Genomic DNA, 18,865 nt, shown 5'->3' with positions numbered 1-18,865 from the left:
TTCTCCAATGCATGAAAGTGAAAAGTGAAAGTGAAGTCGCTCAGTCGTGTCTAACTCTTAGCGACCCCATGGACTGCAGCCCACCAGGCTCCTCCATCCATGAGATTTTCCAGGCAAGAGTACTGGAGTGGGGTGCCATTGCCTTCTCCATGAATGTGTATATATTTGGCCTCAAAGTGAAATGTGATGATTTTAGTGGCATTTTTGTCTATGGATAGCAAAGCACTTTATTAATAAAACAATATGTTGTAAGTATAGAACCTGAAGCCCTGGGGGTAGTGAGAGTCTGTAAAAATATAGGAACCTGGAGATGACTAACCATTATTTAAAAGCACCGTGATGATTGACCATTTAAAGATATATGTGAATATGGACATATTTCTTAAAGTAATATATAATCATTTAGCTATGTTATAACTGGAAAATGAATGTTAATTAATATTCTCCATAGACAGAACTATTAGCCTCTGTCTCATTTATATCATGCACACATAAATATGATGCTGATAAGGACTAAATAAAAGTCTAATGGCCATAAAAACAACAGAAATTCACGGGGAAACTTCCAGTAGAAAAAGGAACTCTCAAATGAGGGTTGAGAATAACAAGGTTTGGCTTCCCCAATTGCTATACCAACCTAGTGTAAAACAAGGTGACTGGACTAGTTTTCTAGTTACTTTCTGTAAGATAGTTTTTTATTCTTATTTCCCAGACCTGGGATTGAAACTGTGTCCCCTGCAGTGGGAGCATGAAGTCTTAACCACTGATCTCTAGGGAAGTCCCAGTTTTTTATTCTATGTTTCTGTGTCACTTTCTATTGAGAATGCTAATTACCTAATAATCTAATGAAGGTCTCCATCTGGATTTTTAATTCACTAATTAACTGCTTTTGGTATTCTCAAATGGGCTCAGATATCAAGTCTTACGTTTCCTAAGGGAGCCAGTTCTAGCATCCCCTTTACTTCCACATCTTATCAGGGCAGATTCCAAAGGAATATTTATGGTTTCACTTTTGTGGAAAATTTCAAGCCCATATCTCACATGTACATTGTGAGAGTCTATTAGAGCCTTCCTCAGATTCCATAAGGGAGCCTCTGAGTTAAGAAAGGTTGAGAATCACTGCCCTAGAGGAAGCAGAGTTCACTATGCACAAGCATCATCCATCCATATTGATAGGTACTGACAGATATCAATCTGTGCTGATAGACCAATGATGTAGGAAATACACAAACACTAGACACATTGTAAACAAAAATTCTTTTCAAGGTAACATTACTAGAAGTCACCTTGAATACATTTTGGAAGAGAACAATCAGACAGCAAATGTTTCAAAATGCATGAAAGAAATCAAAAGTGGCCTGCAGTTCTGCTAGGGAAATTAAGAAAAAAAACACACACAGGACTTCTGCAGGCATTTTCTTATTCTGAATTACCTTGCTTTATGAACTGAGGCAAATCACCAATTTTTTTACTCCCCTGTGTAGGTTATAACTATAGGTCTTCATACATAAGCACTTTGCAAGAGCAAAGTATTAGTAATGAGGGGCTTCCCAGGTGGTTCAAAGATAAAGAATCTGCCTGCAATGCAGGAGACCTGGGTTTGATCCCTGGGTTGGGAAGATCCCCTGGAGAAGGGAATGACTACCCACTTTAGTATTCTTGCCTGGAGAATTCCATGGACAGAGGAGCCTGGTGGGCTATAGTCCATGGGGTCGCAAAGAGTCAGACATGACTGAGAGACTAACACTTTCTTTTTTAACTATTGATTCTCCTGCTGAAATCAGCCTTTAATTTTTTTGCCTTTTTTCTAAACCAGTTTGGGTTTGCTACTTAAAAGGTTAGCTATTTAAATGTTAGCTATACTCTCACAATGTACATGTGAGAGTATAGATGTGGTTAGATTAATCTGTTCTTAAATCCATAAAGTTGCCTTGGGATGAAGTAGCACCCCTATAGAGACATTCAACACTATAGTAATGTACTTGAAACAAGGACTCCAAGAAGTCCCTAAGAACTACATTTTCAGTTTTTGGCTTTGGGGATGTCATTTTGTTAATATGATAAACTCAGAATGCTTTTTGATGCAAGCAGTAGTCCATGCCAAAAACATAATTATCAAAATGATCCCTACAACATAGTCCCCCTGCCCATTGGTTTTTTTTTCCGTATAGATTAACTGAGGCCAGGTTTTGTTCATTCTAAAACAAAGGACTTTCGATTTGTACAGCAACAGTTCCCATCTGGCCTTTTCTTGTGCCAAGTCCCAAACCTGGGCTTGTGTGTCGAAAATTTCAGCAGCGACTTAGGCCATGTGTCTTTGCACTGAAAAAGAAAAGCAATTATTTCCATGGGTGACCAGATGATTTCCATATCATCTACTGAACACAAGCAATCCACTGAGTACCACATTAGCCGATGGTGAAGTTAGAACTGATCTTAGCTACTCTCTCAGTGAAAAGAATGTGGATTCTTTCGTAGTTTAAGAACTTTCTAGAATGAAAGATCACAGAGCAGTGGGTTAGGTCAAGAGAAGCCTTGCTTGGGTCTTCATCCTACTACTTGCTTGTTGTGTGACTTTTGGGAAGACTCCTCATGTCCTCCGAGCCTCAGTTTCTTCCTAAATAAAATGTAAAATTGGTGGTTTTTAATATTCCCCTCAACTCCTATACTTGCATTGACCTCTTGGGCAGAGATTTGTTGTCAGATGAGGAAATGAATTTTGGGAGTTGATTTTGTTTGCTCAGCTCTGATTTTTCCAATCTGAAGCTCTGCAGCCTAACCAGAAGGTTCTATGCTGGAAAACAACTCAAAGGTGGCAGCTGGCCATCCAGACCTTGGATATTCCTTTTGGCGAGAGTTTGTTTGTTTAGCACCTTCCATTTCTGTTTACTTAAAATTTGACTCACTGGATCAGCCTCAAGAGAGACACCTTTTTCTTTTGACAAAGGTCCAGTGAGAGAGAGAGAGAGGGGTCATTCAAAGGTAGCAGAATCTGCATCTCCTCTCCAGCATCACATGGCCTGATATAGAGCTCTCAGCATCCCCGAAGACACAGAACCCCTGTGGTCTCTGTCCCTCTGAAGCAAAGCAGTGGTTGGAAAACACCAACAACTCAGCCTTTTCAGAGACTGTCCTTCCTCAGGCACTGCTTTAACAACCAAAAATATTGGTGCCTGTTGAATGAGACTTTTTTTTCTGGTTTTCAGAGATTAGATTTCTAGTATCTTTTATCCTTAGCCATTTTTGCTCTTACAATGTGGTAATTAATAGATTCTGTTCTCATAAAGGAAATGTTTACCTTATATGTTAATATCTTATAGGTTAAGTAAATGCTAAAACATATATGCCTATGTCAAGGCGTGAACCCATCTGACCTCAAAGTAACCAACATCCTTTGTCTCCCTGGCTGGCTGCTATGACCCCCCCTGCTCCATGTCTTCAGGGTCTAGGGTGACAGTCGATACCCTGGAGTCATTCTGCAAGGACTCATTTTAGTTAAAATTGATATAAAATTTCTCAGCATCTGATTACTGTCAGCTGGCTATTCAGGGCTCCTCCATCTAGCTCAGTGGGTCTCAATCAGGGGTAATTTTAAGCCCCCACAGAGGATACTTGACAATGTCTAGAGGCTTTTTGGTTGTCAAAATTTAGGGGTGGGGTGGAGGGTGCTACTGATATCTAGTGGGTAGAGGTCAAGGGTATTGGTAAATATGTTCAATGCACAGGAGAATAATTGATAACAAAGAATAATTGATAATTATTATTCTTGGTAATAGTGCCAAGATTGAGAAAACCTGCACCCGTTCATGGTCCTCTTGCAGACCTCAGAACTGGTAGCAAATTCCAGGGATGCTCACATTTCAGTCATTAGAAAACCACTGCTGTGATATTTGCTAGGTCACATTCACCAGAACTTTTATTTACTTAACATGTTTGTACAAATTAACTCATTTTTAAAAATGATTTAGCCTGGCCCTGACCAAAAATAATCTGTGAAACTGAAGTTTTGATGTTCTGATTACATTTTTCAATACACATAAAAATTAACAGACGATTATTAATGTTAAAAGTGCCTACCCACATTCCACCTAAAAGCTTCTCACATATGACTATGCCTGCCAGATTCTAGAATTACAGACTTTCAAGTCAGAGTGGCTTCAGAGAGATGTCTGTGTTCAGCCAAACTCTGTGGCTTGATTCCCTTAAATCACATCTTTGCCAAGTAGTCAGGCAGCTAGTTCTTGGACACTCCAGTGATGGGGAGCTCATTCATTTATTCAACAAACAAATATTGAGTACAGACACTAAGGAACTCTTCAGGCTAGACCTAACACTAGAAAAAGGGGGTAGGTGGTTGGGTAAGAGGGTAAGAATAGAGTCTCCACCTTTATCCAAGGTTTGTACAAGCTAGTGTGACTTCCCCCATATCTACTGTATATGTTTCCCAGTTTCTTTCTCATGTCCATCATTAAAAGAATGATAAATTTGAGGCGGGGAGGGAAGAGTGAACATCCATAAATTACAAGAGTCAGTCCATGAATAACCCAAACTTTCTTGTACACTTTTCAGTTTGTACACTGAATGTCCTAAGGTCATTTCCATTTAATGGAATTAAACATGCGAAGGCTTTGGAGGTTTGGCACCCTAATTGCTCCTTTCTAAGGATCCACAGAGGATGTGGGAGTGGGTGAAGATGACCTATGAACTCCCGAGGAGCAGACTTTCTCTATTTTGGGCACTTTCCCCTCTTATCTCCATCTTTAGCTGTTTTCTCTATTCCTGGAAGCACTGGGCTCTAATCTACAATTTTACTCTTATCCTTGGGCTGCTTGTCACATATCTAATACTTGTTTTCTTCTTGGGCTGGTGAACAGTGTCCTCCTTTCTGTGTGGGAACAAATGCCCTGAACTGCATCTTTTGTATGACATGAAGCCTGCTGGAGACGCCCCAGGTACCAGAGTTTCTCAAATGCTCCTAGAATTGGCCTTGTTATGAAATGTCCCTCAGTGAGTCACCCATGAGAAAGCAAAAATAACGCAAGATTCAAATCTTGTCAAGTCTGAAAATGAGGTAGAAACGTGTGCCTTTTCTTATGAAGCAAAATAATCTACACAAACTTTTCTTCCATTAAACAAAAATACAGACAATCTAGTGTAAGCTGAAGCAACCCGCTCACCCAGGGAACAGAAAGGGCTGCCTTCTAGTTGAAGACTTACTATGTGCCAGGCATTGTGCAAACAGTTTTGCAGACTATTAGTTCATTTATTCCTCCCAACAAATTTATGAGGTTATTATTCCCATTTTACAGATGAGGAAACTAAGAGCCAGAGAGATTTAACACTGCAAGGAGGTGCTGAACAAGAGTTTCAACCTCTGTCTGACCAAAGCTTCTGCTCTCAACCCTATAACTTAGGTGGGCAGGGTCTCCCGCCTCAGAGCAAAGGCATGAAAACCGAATGGTGGTTTTGTTTTGCAGAGCGTCTAAGAATTAAGCAAGCCTGAGAAGTAAGCCTGCAGTTGCTCTGTGGCTTAGGTCAACAAGTGCCTGCCGGGCCAGGAAATGCCAATGGTACACAGGGCCTTTGAGTCCCGGGAAAGACAGTGGCCTGCACCTGAAGCTGCATGTTTGTCTGGGTGAGCTCTTCTGCTTTCTTTTCCAGTGACATCACCCAGACCTTCCTCTTCTGTCTGCAGCGGGTGGCGGCCGCCCGGTTCCGTTCCAGAAATTTCCGCCGCCTCTCGTCAGGATCCTCATCCACCACCCTTCGCCGGCGCCCCCCTGTGGGCTGGGGCGGCTGTATTGTCTGGGTGGGCTGCATCTGTTGTGTTGCTGGTGAAACCTGCTGGGGAAGAGAGGGAGGAGGTGATGGGGAGAGAGAAGGGATGGCTGGGAAAGGTGTTGAAATGTGAAGTACAGGCAGCCCCTTGCTTTAGTTAGCACATCAAACTTGTTTTGCTAAGAGTGAAGTCACACTCATGAAGAGGAAAAGCATCACCCAGTTATCTCCTATGATATTTTGGCAAGATACAGGGATGACGTGCAAAAAGAGAGTCAAGTAGATTCCCCCCCTCCCTCGACTGGCATTTGGCTGAATCATGATGAAAGAAACACTTTTCTTCCTCCTTAGATGTTAAAAATGTTTTATTTGAGGTGCTTTGTAAAATTTGAAAGTGCCCACGTATAGTGACGGATGAAAACAGAGAGGTAGGGGTGACTATCACCGTATTGATGGGTCTGCTGTCATCTGCAGAAATCTCCTTCAGGGCAGGTTGTGAATGCCTTTCATTCTAACGGTGTCAAAACCCTGTTCCTAGAATACACCTCAGGGATGGCATCCCCACTGTGACTCTTATCAAAAGAACCCTGTGAAGCCTGGAAAGCACCTGAAATCCTTTTGTCACAACATCACAGTTCTTAACCAAAGGTCTTGTGGGACCAAACTCCATTTGGGTCTCTCTCCTCCTCCGAGCCTGACTAAGGCTGATGAGATTATAGGAGATGGCGAGTGGGTGAATTTCTAGGTGACTGGGAAGCGTGACCTCTGAAAGCCCATCCTGAAGCAGCCCTGAGCCCTGTTAATACATGGTGTCTACTGACACGGAGGGATGGTTGTATAGCACCATCTATTATATTATAAGGAAATCCCAGGAGTGGCAAAGCACTTTATTAAAATGTTTTACTATGCTTCTAAATTCCCTGTAAGGTCTGCAAGAGGCTCAGCAACATGTAGGGTTTCAGGGACCCCCACACGTGTAGCTTTATTTCCCTTCATACAGCAGACACTCAGCACCTAGTGAAATTTCTATGACTGACTCTTTATGTGTCTGAACACCTAATGCTTCCCTAATGCACTTCACTCCTTCCCCTTTCTTCATTCTCAATAAAGGTTTTTTTTTTTTTTTTCCCTTCCCTCTCATTGCTCAGTCACTCAGGCTTATGGTGTAATACCTATAAATTTGTTTAACAAGAGGCATTTAACCTGCAGAAATAACAGGCAAAAAGTTTTAAAAATGAAACCCAGCCACCTTTTCTACCACATTCCAACCCTATGATTGAAACCAATCAGAACGACTATACTTGTACTAATAATGGCTCCTGGTTGCCCATCAGCTGACTAACGATATATTTTAATCCTAAACTCTATCAAACTATACATTACTAAAGAATTAGGCTTGGGACTGAGGTTGGATAGCATCTCAGTAATTTTTTTTTTAAAGCTAAGACATTTTCTAAAACTGTTTATTGGCAATTCCTCTCCTGACGATCATAAAAGAATAACAAAATAAACTGTCTAAGATCTTACTCACCAGAGCGGCTGCTGAAGATTTAATCCTTGTTATTGGCAAATGTTTAGCTAGTCATTTCAGATGCAGTAACCTCTGAGCTAACCACTGCAAAGCAAAGCACTAGGAAAGAACGCGCTAACCTGGCTATTTTTACCTTTACTATTTCTTTGTGTGAATTAACAATCTCTCATTGCCAGCCCTAGACAAGACTCTCAAGCAAGCAAAACTTGGGTTTAACCTGCACTATGGAGACCTCTCTTTCAATGTTGTATTCTCCCATGCTAACTTTAACCAACATTTATCCCTTGATAACTTTTCGTCTGCCTTACCCCAAATGGATAAGGTACATGGTGATTTCAGGCTTTATCCAGGTTCAGGGTCAAGGTGTGGCTTGGTTAAGTGAAATTCCTGGTGACCTAGGAGTGATACCAGGACTCTGAAATTATATCCTGATACGCAGGTGAATTGCAAGAAGCCAGGAGAAATTGCAAACGCAACCCTAAGACCAGAATTTGTGTCTCTGACAAGTATTGTTACTTAGCATTATCTTTTTAAAACGGCATTCTCTCGGGGGTAGGGTGGGAGGGATAAATTTGGAATATGGAATTAACAGATACATACTACCATATATAAAATAGATTAACAAGAAAGATTTACTGTATACCACAGGAAACTATGTTCATAGTTCTTGTAATGAATTATAATGGAAAAGAATAAGAAAGAATATAGATATATACATATATATGCACAACCGAATTACCATGTACACCTGAAACTAACACAATATTGTAAATCAACTATACTTCAGTAATAAATAAATAAATAGAATGGCATTATGTTGACACAGATTCTCTGAAAAATTTGATCAAAAACAATTAATTGTAATTTCAAAAAGAATTTATTCCAAGTCATCTTAGAATCTCAGAATTGGATGACCTTAATAAACTTCTACTCCTGGTGTTCTGACAATCCAAATTTCATTTCATCAACCAAGTTAATATATTTTAAGAGGAGCATTTTGAATATGTTCTAAATAATTTTGTTCAAATTTCAAGAAGACTAACCTGGTTTTGTTGAAAAAAGCAACTTTACATATCCAATTATAAAAGCAATTAACTAATTGCATATACAATTGGCCACTTATTGACTTGAAATGGAGGCCAATTGGCTAATTGGTAATTAGCTAATGAATGTCTTTTATATTTAATGAACTGTTAAACTTGTCTATGAAATAACCTGCCCATAAATGCAACCAACTCTTAACGCTATCCATTTAAAAAGAAAAAAGAAAGAAAGTACACACGTGAATCTATCTTCTATCTTTGATCTTGTAGTTTTCTTTTTCCCCTTCTAAATCCATGACCTACACTGGCACATGATTAAAAAGGTGTTTTGGATAGCATTTTATCGATTGCTAAACTATGTGCTAAGCTTCTATCACATTACTTCAGTTTGAAATTAATCCTGGCTAACTACTGAAAACTGTGCCAAGGGCTAAACATTCTCTTATTTAATACTCCTAAGCCTATGGGCTTAGTCTATTATTGCCCCATTTTGCAGATGGAAAAACTGACACTTAGGGAGGTTCATCTACTGACCTCAGTCACACAAGTAAGGTGGGAAAAGGATGAAAGTTTTCTCATTCAAAAGCCTGATTCTTATTTGCTATGTAGAATACTTCTAAGAATCTTTGCAAAAGTAAGCTTACCTAACAAATAATCTTAACTATTGAACAGATTAGAAAGCTGCTTATGGATAACCCATTTTGTGGGTGGCTTTCTAGGTTTGGTATGTGTTGGAGGAGGCAGCAATGTACAAGCTCTCGAAGCTGCCTGATGAGAGGAACAGAGTCAGATGATGGAAGAGACAGTGAATAAGCGTTACTTGGCGATCCCAAGCTTCCGACATCATTCTGACCCAACTGGTTGGAAGCTGGGTGGGTGGAAGGAACTGACAAAGGTCATTTCACTTGAAGGTTCAAAGTGCCCAGGGTGAGCCATGCTCCTAGACATGCCCTTCATCCACTTACTGAAACTCACTCGGGTACATGGACCCGCCTCTCTTCTTGGGCTGGGTGACATAACGTCTGCCTGGTCCCCCGACCCTCTTCCAGTTGTGTCTAAGTGCTGGCTTTCTTTCTAGCCACTCCTGGTGACTTTCCACCTCTGGGGTTTGGCCTTTCTCTTGAGCTGATCATCTACAGAGCTTGGCTCTCTGTCGGCTCCCTCCAACGCATTTCTCATTGGGTGGGATGAGTCATCTCTCTTCAACATTCACAAAGCACCTTACACCCTAACATCCATCACTGAACCTTTGTCTGCCTGAAATTGTTACTCTTTATATTTTTAACATTTACTCTTATTTAGAAGATTGCCCATTGTATCTAATTTCCATTTTACAGTTGACACAAGTGGGTCTCTAAGATGTTATAAAGCACTGCAGCTAGAACCATGGTTAGAATGAACTTACCTTTCTTGTTCTTTATTCACTTCTTTCATTACATGCTTAAATTCTTAATCCTCCATTGGTGTTACATTTTTCGGGTTAACTTTGTAATATACTACAAAAATAGATTTTGGAGAACTTGAAGTTTACCTTTTCCCTTAGAAACTAGACTTGATATTTATCATATTAGTTATGGAAACTGCAATCTGGGAGGGTTCTATGGGTAACCATTACCTCCTAGGAAATGAACAGAGCCCCTCAGAGTGTCAGAACACATGGGCTTGTCAAGTAAGGTTGCTGCCAGTGAGCCCCTCGTTAGAGCCGGCACTGTTAATGAGAAGGGGAAAAGAGATTATGAAAAAAGTCTACCTGTGTTTGGTTGCCGGAGTGCAGGGGTGGGTGTGGCGAGGTCTGGTGATGTGCTGGGTGTGCATGAAGGTGGGAGTGGGAGTGATGATGTGGGTGGTTCTGCTGGTGATGGGGTTGAGGATGAGGGTGGTGTGCTGGGTGCTGGTGCTGGTGCGGGTAGGGGTGGTGGGCCGGCAGTGTCTGGTGCTGATGCGGGTGTGAGTGCATGTGATGGTGTGGCGTCTGGTCCTGCCGGGAGCCCATCATTTCCATCATGTGGCCCATGGTGTTCATATTCCCATTCGACATGGCAGCAGGGTGGTGAGTCAATGCAGCCTTCAGCCTCTGAAACAGAATAAAAGAAGAGGGGACAGGTGAGGTCAGCTGAGCATACAACAGGGATTTTGAATCAAAATGACTCATAGTTTCAATTTTATATTTAGCAGCTTCCCGGGTGGCTCAAGTGGTAAAGAATATGCCTGCCAATGCAGGAGGCACAGGAGATGCAAGTTTGATCTCTGGGTCAGGAAGATTCCCCTGGAGGAGAAAATGGAAACCCATTCCAGTATTCTTGCCTGGACAATCCCCATGGACAGAGGAGCCTAGTGGGCTACAGTCCATGGAGTTGCAAAGAGTCACAACTGAGGTGGCTCAGGATGGATATAATGATACTATTATTAATATTTTTTTCTTATTGTGTAGCAGTATGGTTTTATATACATTTCAGATTTTCATATGTATTAGAGTAGGTAGGTGTGTCAATGTCAGCCAGGAATGTTAATTAATTCAACTGACACTGCAAATAAGCAGGATACCCTAGACACTTTACTAAAAGGTATTTCCTACTATCCAATTGTTCACCATATCCTATTGGCAGCGAAATGCAAGTATAAACCCAATGGAATCATTCAATATGACAACATCATTGAACAAAAGGCCCATATGAAATGGCACTGTCACAAGATAATGAGTCACAAGAATAAAAGATTTTTGCTTTTCAAAAGATTTCTCAGACCCAAAGAGGAAAGAACTTCAAATTTCAGAATCTAGGAACAATTTTAATATTATTTAAGTCTTGAAATTAGATTAGAAATCCATAACTTTGGGAGGCAATGTAGATCTTTCCATTTGTTCCTATGACACTTCTCATAATCCCTCTGATAATCTAATTTTCTCACACAATAATGTTCTTCTGACTTTAAAGTTGAGGAATATGGACCATTGCACTTCTACAGCTTCTTTGATGACCATACCACAGGGCAGGTACAAAATCGTCAACCATCAACAAGCAAACAGACATATACACAATTAAATTCTCCCTGAATCTAACCCCTAAGCAGGGGTCAGCAAGCTTTTCAATAAAGAAGTCAGATAGTAAACATTTCCATCATTGCATGCCTTAAGGTCTCTCACAACTACTCAGCTCGGCCCTTTCAGCACAAAAACAGATATGGACATTCTGTAAACAAATGACCATGCCTTGTTTCAACGCAATTTTACTTAGGGACAGGATATCTGAATTTCATAGAACTTCCACATGTCACAAAATACTATGCTACTTTTGATTTTTTTTCAATCATTTAAAAATGTCAAAACATTTTTGTGCAAAATTAGGCCGTGGTAAAGAATCAGTTGGTAGTCAAGTTGTTTGCAGTTTCTTATACACAGACAATTATCGTCATACCCTGAGGGGCACAGTGGAAAGTATTGTATAATACAGTTACTCCTTGGAAATGTATCTTCTGCAGAGATGATAGTCTAGTTGGCAAGCTTATGTTGGCTTCATAAATTATTTACTAGGGAACTCAAAGTTCTCTCCTGATTTGCATTCTTATCTGATTGATGATGATAGCATGTAATCACTGCAAATGGAAGAGTGGTATTTAAATGATGATCAAAGCTACCATGTGCCAGGCCTATACAATATTAATGATTCTCAACTGGTCAGAGTAAACTATTGATAAGAATAAATTCAATCCATAAAAATCTTTAGTTAAATATAAAGAGCCTCCACTTGTTTAAAAAAAAAAACATAAAAAATGGGCCAGTGGGCGGGGGTGGGAGCAGGTATAGGTTGACAAACCATATGTTAATATTCAATAATTATTGAATACATTTCCTGCATCTGATGCAGCAACCACTGAGCCCAACTGCCTCCTCCTTCACAAGCAACATCTACTACACAAGAGCTACTGAACTGCATCAGTATCCTGAAGAAGTTAAGCTTCCTGAATCCCTGGGAAAGATTAGGTGCTGCATATTGTGTTTATTACTAAACAGAAAAGTGAACAGATACTCCTCACCTCCAAGTTTTAGAAATGAGTTCATTGTTTTTATAAAAACGCTCATTATAAAAAATTTAAGCGACGCTTAAAAGTACAGCGAAGGCAGTAACCAGTGAACCAAGTGCATTGCTTAAATTTGGTGGGTGAACAGTATTCCAGACAGCTCTCTCTGTAGAGATGGAGCAACAAGCAGAGTCATTTCATTACAGTGAGATCACCATGGCACATGGTGTCAGAAAACTCTTATGTGAAGAGAACATAAGCAAAAGAAGAAAAACTGGATGAACTGTTGGACTTCAGATACATGTATCTTAAATCCAAGAAAACTCTGTAAGTGATATATCCAAACTTAAAAGTGAAGAAAATTATGAAAAAATATATTGAGATCATATATTGACATATCAAATAGTATTGATGGATTTTTTATACTATTCTTTATAATTTTATTATTATATAATATAAAGCTGCATAGTAAAAAAACAAACTACTACAAGACTATGTGGTGTAAAAGTAAAAGCCACCTGTCTACCTTCTTCCTTCTTAGCCCCATTCCTCAGATGTATCTACCAAGCATCTGCTGACATATCCTCAGCATTTATCAGAACATGTTGTGTAAGGTCTTTATAATGATATATGATTTTGTATCTTGCTTTTCTTCTACTTCAATGATATATATCTTTGACAGCATGCCCTGTCAATAATAGCTAATAATAATGTCTGGCATCAATTGAGCACTCACTCCGTGCCACTCCTCATTCTGTGTTTTATGAATATTAACTCACTTAATCCTCAGAACAATTCAGTAAGGCACAAAGACAGACTAATCCATTTGCCCAAGCTCTTGCCACTGGAGAGGAACGGAGGTGAGCTACCTCCAGACCTGTTCTCTACACCAGGACAAAAGGAGCTGGAAGGCTTGCCATGCACACTTTGTCAAAAACAGGAAAAAACTGTATCGTGCCACCTCCCCATCATCAAAAGGAAATGCAAAAAGAAGAGCAGTGCCCAGAAAAAAAAAATGACAAGGTTATTTCCGCACAATGTAGCACACAAGTGGAGACCCAGTGTATCCTGCTTGTTCCGAAACTTGGCAGAGGTAAGGGTGGGAGGTAACAATCTCCAGGCAGCCAAACTGCAGCAAAGGACCAGCCAGAGCTTAGCATCATCATCTCTCTGGTTATATTTATTAAGAATGGGTACTTGTATTCCGCCCCCAAACACAGATCTGACAAGGTCCAGGTATGTCTTCTCCCTGGCCCCACTTCCTAACCTTCAGGTATATGACTATTCTAGGTCTTCTCAATGTTCAGAGGATGAAGTTCAAGCCCTTAGCACAGCCTATGCATAGGCACTGAGGAGTGTGGCCGGGCATTCCCACCAACACTTCCATTTGATTGTCTTCTTGCCTGGGATGATCTTTCCTTTTCCTGAGACACTCTAGAGCTTTAAGCAGCAGGACCCTCTTTAGTAAAACTCTCCCTGCTCTCTGCTCTAAACCAATTCCTATTGTTACAAGGTCCCAGCAGAACCATATTCCCCTTTGTAAAACTCAGTGTGTAGTTGTAGTTTTTAGTATGATCATTCAATTAATATCCACCAACCATCCCAGATGATAAGCATCATGACAGCAGGAACCACACTGGATTTTGCCTGGTATTAAATTCATAACTTTAGCACGGAACCTGGTATACACATTGGGCACTCAATTCATATTTCTGGAATGAATCAATGAATGAATGAAACTTCGTGAGGCTTATGATAAGAATGTAGCATTTTCATTTTGGATCCTTGGTGGTGGTATTCGTAAGAAAGGATAATTTTACCAGTCATCGAAGGTCAAGAGAATGACTGCAGAAGTCATACAGGCAGGTGGGCTATAAAAGTACTGTCAAAAGACCTCCCTGTTCCATCCCCAGTCTGCCCTCTGAAAATGATAACAGAAAAAAAAAAGAAGAAGAAGAAAAGAAAACACACACATACAAAAGGAATGTGCATTAACTTCATCTTGGTATATTTTCCCTGAAAGAGTGGCAAGGAAAATTGAAAAGCTGTTAAACAGTGGGTCTTTATGTTATCCCTTCAATGCTACAAACAACATTTTCACCTTTAATTAGGTGCAAATGTTGCCTGACAAATAAATACTATGCACCAGATCTTCATCTCTTGAATAATTAGCTTGTACTGTTAAGGGAAATTACTTGATTGCCTCAAGTCTATTCTTGCAGGTTTCATGCCAAGGCCATAATACTAATAAGGCTTATAACATTCCGTTTAACTATTCATTCAACAAATATTTACTGGGCACTAATGTTAGGCACTTTATTATTTGCCCACTACCTGAAGGAAATCGGAGATGTATAAAAACCAAAGCTTTCCCAAAGCGCTGGAAAGAAAACACACACACTCGAGTGTGGAAATGAAGACTTTTTAAGGATCCCTTAGAGCAGTGGTCCCCAACCCTTTGGGCACCAGGGCCTGGTTTTGTGGAAGACAATTTTTCCACAGACCAGGGGTGGGAGGGATGGTTTCGGGAGGATTTCAAGCACATTATATTTTTTGTGCCTTTTTTATACTGTTCATGGGATTCTTGTGGCAAGAATACTGGAGTGGTTGGGCATTCCCTCCTGCAGCGGACCACGTTTTGTCAGAACTCTCCACTATGGCCCATCCATCTTGGGTGGCCCTGCACAGTATGGCTCATAGCTTCATTGAGTTATGCAAGCCCTTTTGCCACGACAAGGCTGTAATCCATGAAGCAGAGGATGAGATGATTGGATAGCATCACTGACTCAATGGGCATGAACTTGGGCAAACTCTGGGAGATGGTGAGGGACAGGGAGGCCTGGCATGCTGCAGTCCAGAAGGTCACAAAGAGTTGGACATGACTTAGTGACTGAACAACAAAATGAAAGTGAGAGTCACTCAGTCGTGTCCAACTCTTTGAGACCCCATGGGCTATATACTCCATGGAATTCTCCAGGCCAGAATACTTCCCTTCACCAGCAGATCTTCCCAATCCAGGGATTGAACCCCTGTCTCCTGCATTGCAGGTGGATTCTTTACCAGCTGAGTCACCAGGGAAGCCAACAACATATTTATTGTGCACTTTATTTCTATTATTACATCAATTCCACTCAGATCATGGGGCATTAGATCCTGGAGGATGAGAACGCCTGGCTTAGAGAATCCCAGGCCTGTGGGTCGAGTCCACTCCCAGAGCAGCAGCTGGCATCATGTTTAAAGAGAAATGACTATAGAGCTGCTCTGCATATGCTACATTTAATATTTTCCATGTCATTTCTAAACAGTGTGGGGGCACTTCTCAAAGTCCTAAAGAGCCTGCTGCTCCTCTGGTGCCAACAAGAGTCATCACCCTGTAAATCATTAAAAAATACCAAATAAAGATATTTGTATCCCACTCTCTTAGGGATGATAAATGACCAGCAAATGAGTCCAAGCTGTATTTTGCAGAATGATTCTTTCTTTTTGAAACTGAACTGTGTCTTATTTTAAATAACATTCTACCCAATGCCAAGAAAAGGCAAGGGAGAGAAGGAAATTAATGAGCAAATAAACATATATTTTTCAACTATAAAAACCAAGGCTATTACGGAGGTGCGACAGCAAGAAAGGAAAAAAGAAAAAAAAGATTCTGTTTACTTTCTCTCGTCCTCTACCATATCCATTTATTTGAAAGAGCAAATCAGGAGAGACAGCAAGAAGCCTGACACAGCTGGTTTCAGTCAACAGGGGTCATTTTCATTCAGTCTGTGTATTTTATAAGCTCCTTGTACACTGTTCCTGATGGAAGGGTGGGCCTGCTGCCTGGGATCTGAGTCCTGGTGAGAAACTAGCTATCTACTTCATCCCATACCCTGCACAACTGCTGCCATAACGGATCGGGCACAGTGCCCCTCCAGCTCAGCTCAGCTTTGTATCACAGCATGTCTTGTGAAGGCCAGGTATACGCAAATGTCATCACCTCCACATGAGTGCATACATGTAGGCCTGCGTGAGCTCACACGCACGACGTACCCACCCACACCCACCCCAGGCAATCTATCTCCCATTAACAACTCAGTCTGGCCAATTAGAAACATTTGTGAAACTGTAAAAACATTTCTTCTCCATCTTCAGCTCAGCAGATTGCTCATGCTTTACAGACTCTGAAAGCCAAACCAAATTAAACAATTATTTGAAATTCAGTTGGGTGGGAGGTGGGGGCAGTTTTAATTAAAAACAGCTCTGGGTTTTCTTCCCGAAGAGAATGTGGTAACATCAAAATGTAGTGTTGCTGAGTTGACCACAAGTATGAGACTATCTATATGAAAATAAGATAAAACCCATCTTTGTATTTCCTTTTGAATACAAAACAATTACCATCAGTGGCCACCCAAAGGTATTTCTGTAAATGTAATGTCTTCATCCTTTCTCCTTCTCAAACACAGCCAATCAGCTGAGGTGTAACACAGGCTTCTGAATAGTCCAAATGGTCAGTGATGTGATACAGAACTTTTCACGGAAGGAGGGCTGCAATATCGATCATTACTGACTTGCTGTAGGTATCAACAACTTCTGAAATTGTCTCTGAATTCACAAAAAAATAACATATTTATCCACTGAATTTTATGACTATACGTGGTCAGTTTGGATCCCAAAATCCTTCCCAAAGTTGGAGAGAGGTAGGGATGAGAGGGTGCCATGGAGAAGTTATACCAACTTTGACCTTCATTCTGTCAAAGTAGAAATTGTTTGCTTGTTTGGCCAAGCTGCATGTGGGATCTTAGTTCCTTGACCAGGGCTCGAACCCGTGTCCCCTGCATTAGAAGGGTGAAGTCTTAACCACTTGACCACCAGAGAAGTCCCTAAGGCAAGTATAGTTTTAATGCCCAGATTCACATCTCAGCTTCAGGATGTCTGTTGAGAATGATCGTATAACTCTAATAGCATGTGGATCTTAAAATCCACATCTATTTCAGAATCATTGTTAAGACAATTAACTAAAATCACATTTGGCTTAATTACTTGGAATAAAATATGCTCCTTTCAAAACCTTCATAATGTAATTCAGCTCTGATGGTTTCACAATTTAAGTATTCTTCTGCTTTAGATTTTGGTTTGGTAGTAAAATTTCAAATAATCCTACAGGTTGGCAGTAGAGATTACCACAGAAAGGGGAGGATGCCATAGGATCTGGGAGGAAAAATATTCATACTCTGTCATTTGTCATTAAAAAGTATTAATTCTGAACATAGTAGAAATGATATAATTAATAAAAAAAACACACACACAAAGGAATTGTATTATACATTAATACTCCAGTCCATTGGAAAATGGTGTGAGGAAATTTCAAAAATATGGATGGTACCTCAGAAAAGTGGAACTTCAGCAGTTCCAAAGTAACCAAGGAAAAGCATTCGATGTCTGATTTCACTCTCTCATTGTCTACTTATGGGTATAACTTATAAAGTGATGTAAAGAAGACCCAGGTGCTAGGTGACATGCTAAACTTTGGTGGTTAAAAAAAGCCAATCAAACCCCAGAGACAGATCTTGATCAATTTCCCTGCCAGTCTTTTTATATTAATATGTAAGTCACATATTAATTATAGCTCTGCAAGACAGAGCCTTTGATTTACTCTTGGTAACTGAAGACATTAATGAATGCACATTGATAGAATTGTTTTATTTCAGATACCACTTCCCTGAATCTCTTCCGCTGAGGGGCTGTCCTTTACAATTCAGCGGACTGATCAGCATTTTAAGAGGCTCTGCATTTTAGTGAATTTCAGAACCAATCGCTCTTCTGAGAGCAGGAGTTAGTCTTCATTTTGTTGTAAGACGGCTTTAAATAAGCACTTAGATAAGTAAACTGCTTGGCTCTACACATTCTAATCTACCGAATAAATGAGTCAAGATCCCGAATTCCCTATTCCATGAGAAAGGGGTCTGAGTTGATGTCTGCTAAGAGATAGGAATCTATCGGAGAAGTGAGTTGTATGCATGTGTAAAATAAATAAAGAAAAATCATTGTTTCAGACAACTTCAGAAGAAGAGCAGAAGACTTGGAGTGAGAAATCTAGTTTAAAAACCTGGCTCTACTACCTTGGCCAGTCACTTTAAGCTTCAAATTCTTCAAAATAAGAATCTCTTTATCTTTTAAGAGGGTGCTAATAGCCTTTGACTGCGTGGATCACAATAAACTGTGGAAAATTCTGAAAGAGATGGGAATACCAGAGCACCTGATCTGCCTCTTGAGAAATTTGTATGCAGGTCAGGAAGCAACAGTTAGAACTGGACATGGAACAACAGACTGGTTCCAAATAGGAAAAGGAGTTCGTCAAGGCTGTATACTGTCACCCTGTTTATTTAACTTATATGCGGAGGAAGGACAGCAGCACGGCCTGCCCGCAGGTCCTCAGGAAGCCACAGGCCACAGACAGAGGTAAATGGCACACAGTAGGTGCCTCATAACGCCCGTCTGCCATCTCCAGTCAGTG

At 40.4% G+C, this 18,865-nt stretch overlaps 1 protein-coding gene across 2 annotated transcripts in view; it reads right to left on the bottom strand.

Annotated features, from left to right (window-relative positions):
- Positions 1 to 18,865, bottom strand: part of CREB5 (cAMP responsive element binding protein 5) — a 436,878-nt gene that overhangs the window by 5,627 nt on the left and 412,386 nt on the right. The window contains exons 8-9 of one of the 2 annotated variants that reach the window (XM_010855407.1): positions 10,103 to 10,426; positions 5,614 to 5,844 (exon numbers count right to left, since the gene is read on the bottom strand). In XM_010855407.1, the coding sequence (XP_010853709.1) occupies positions 5,614 to 5,844; positions 10,103 to 10,426 (555 nt within the window). The remainder of the gene's footprint in view (positions 1 to 5,613; positions 5,845 to 10,102; positions 10,427 to 18,865) is intronic. The other variant, XM_010855408.1, reaches the window with a different exon arrangement.

The sequence above is a fragment of the Bison bison genome, unplaced genomic scaffold, assembly GCF_000754665.1.
Source record: "Bison bison bison isolate TAMUID 2011002044 unplaced genomic scaffold, Bison_UMD1.0 scf7180017864364, whole genome shotgun sequence".
In the NCBI taxonomy this organism is placed as follows: Eukaryota; Metazoa; Chordata; class Mammalia; order Artiodactyla; family Bovidae; genus Bison; species Bison bison.
The sequence above is the reverse complement of the archived record's forward strand: the minus strand, read 5'-3'. Positions and strand labels throughout refer to the sequence as shown.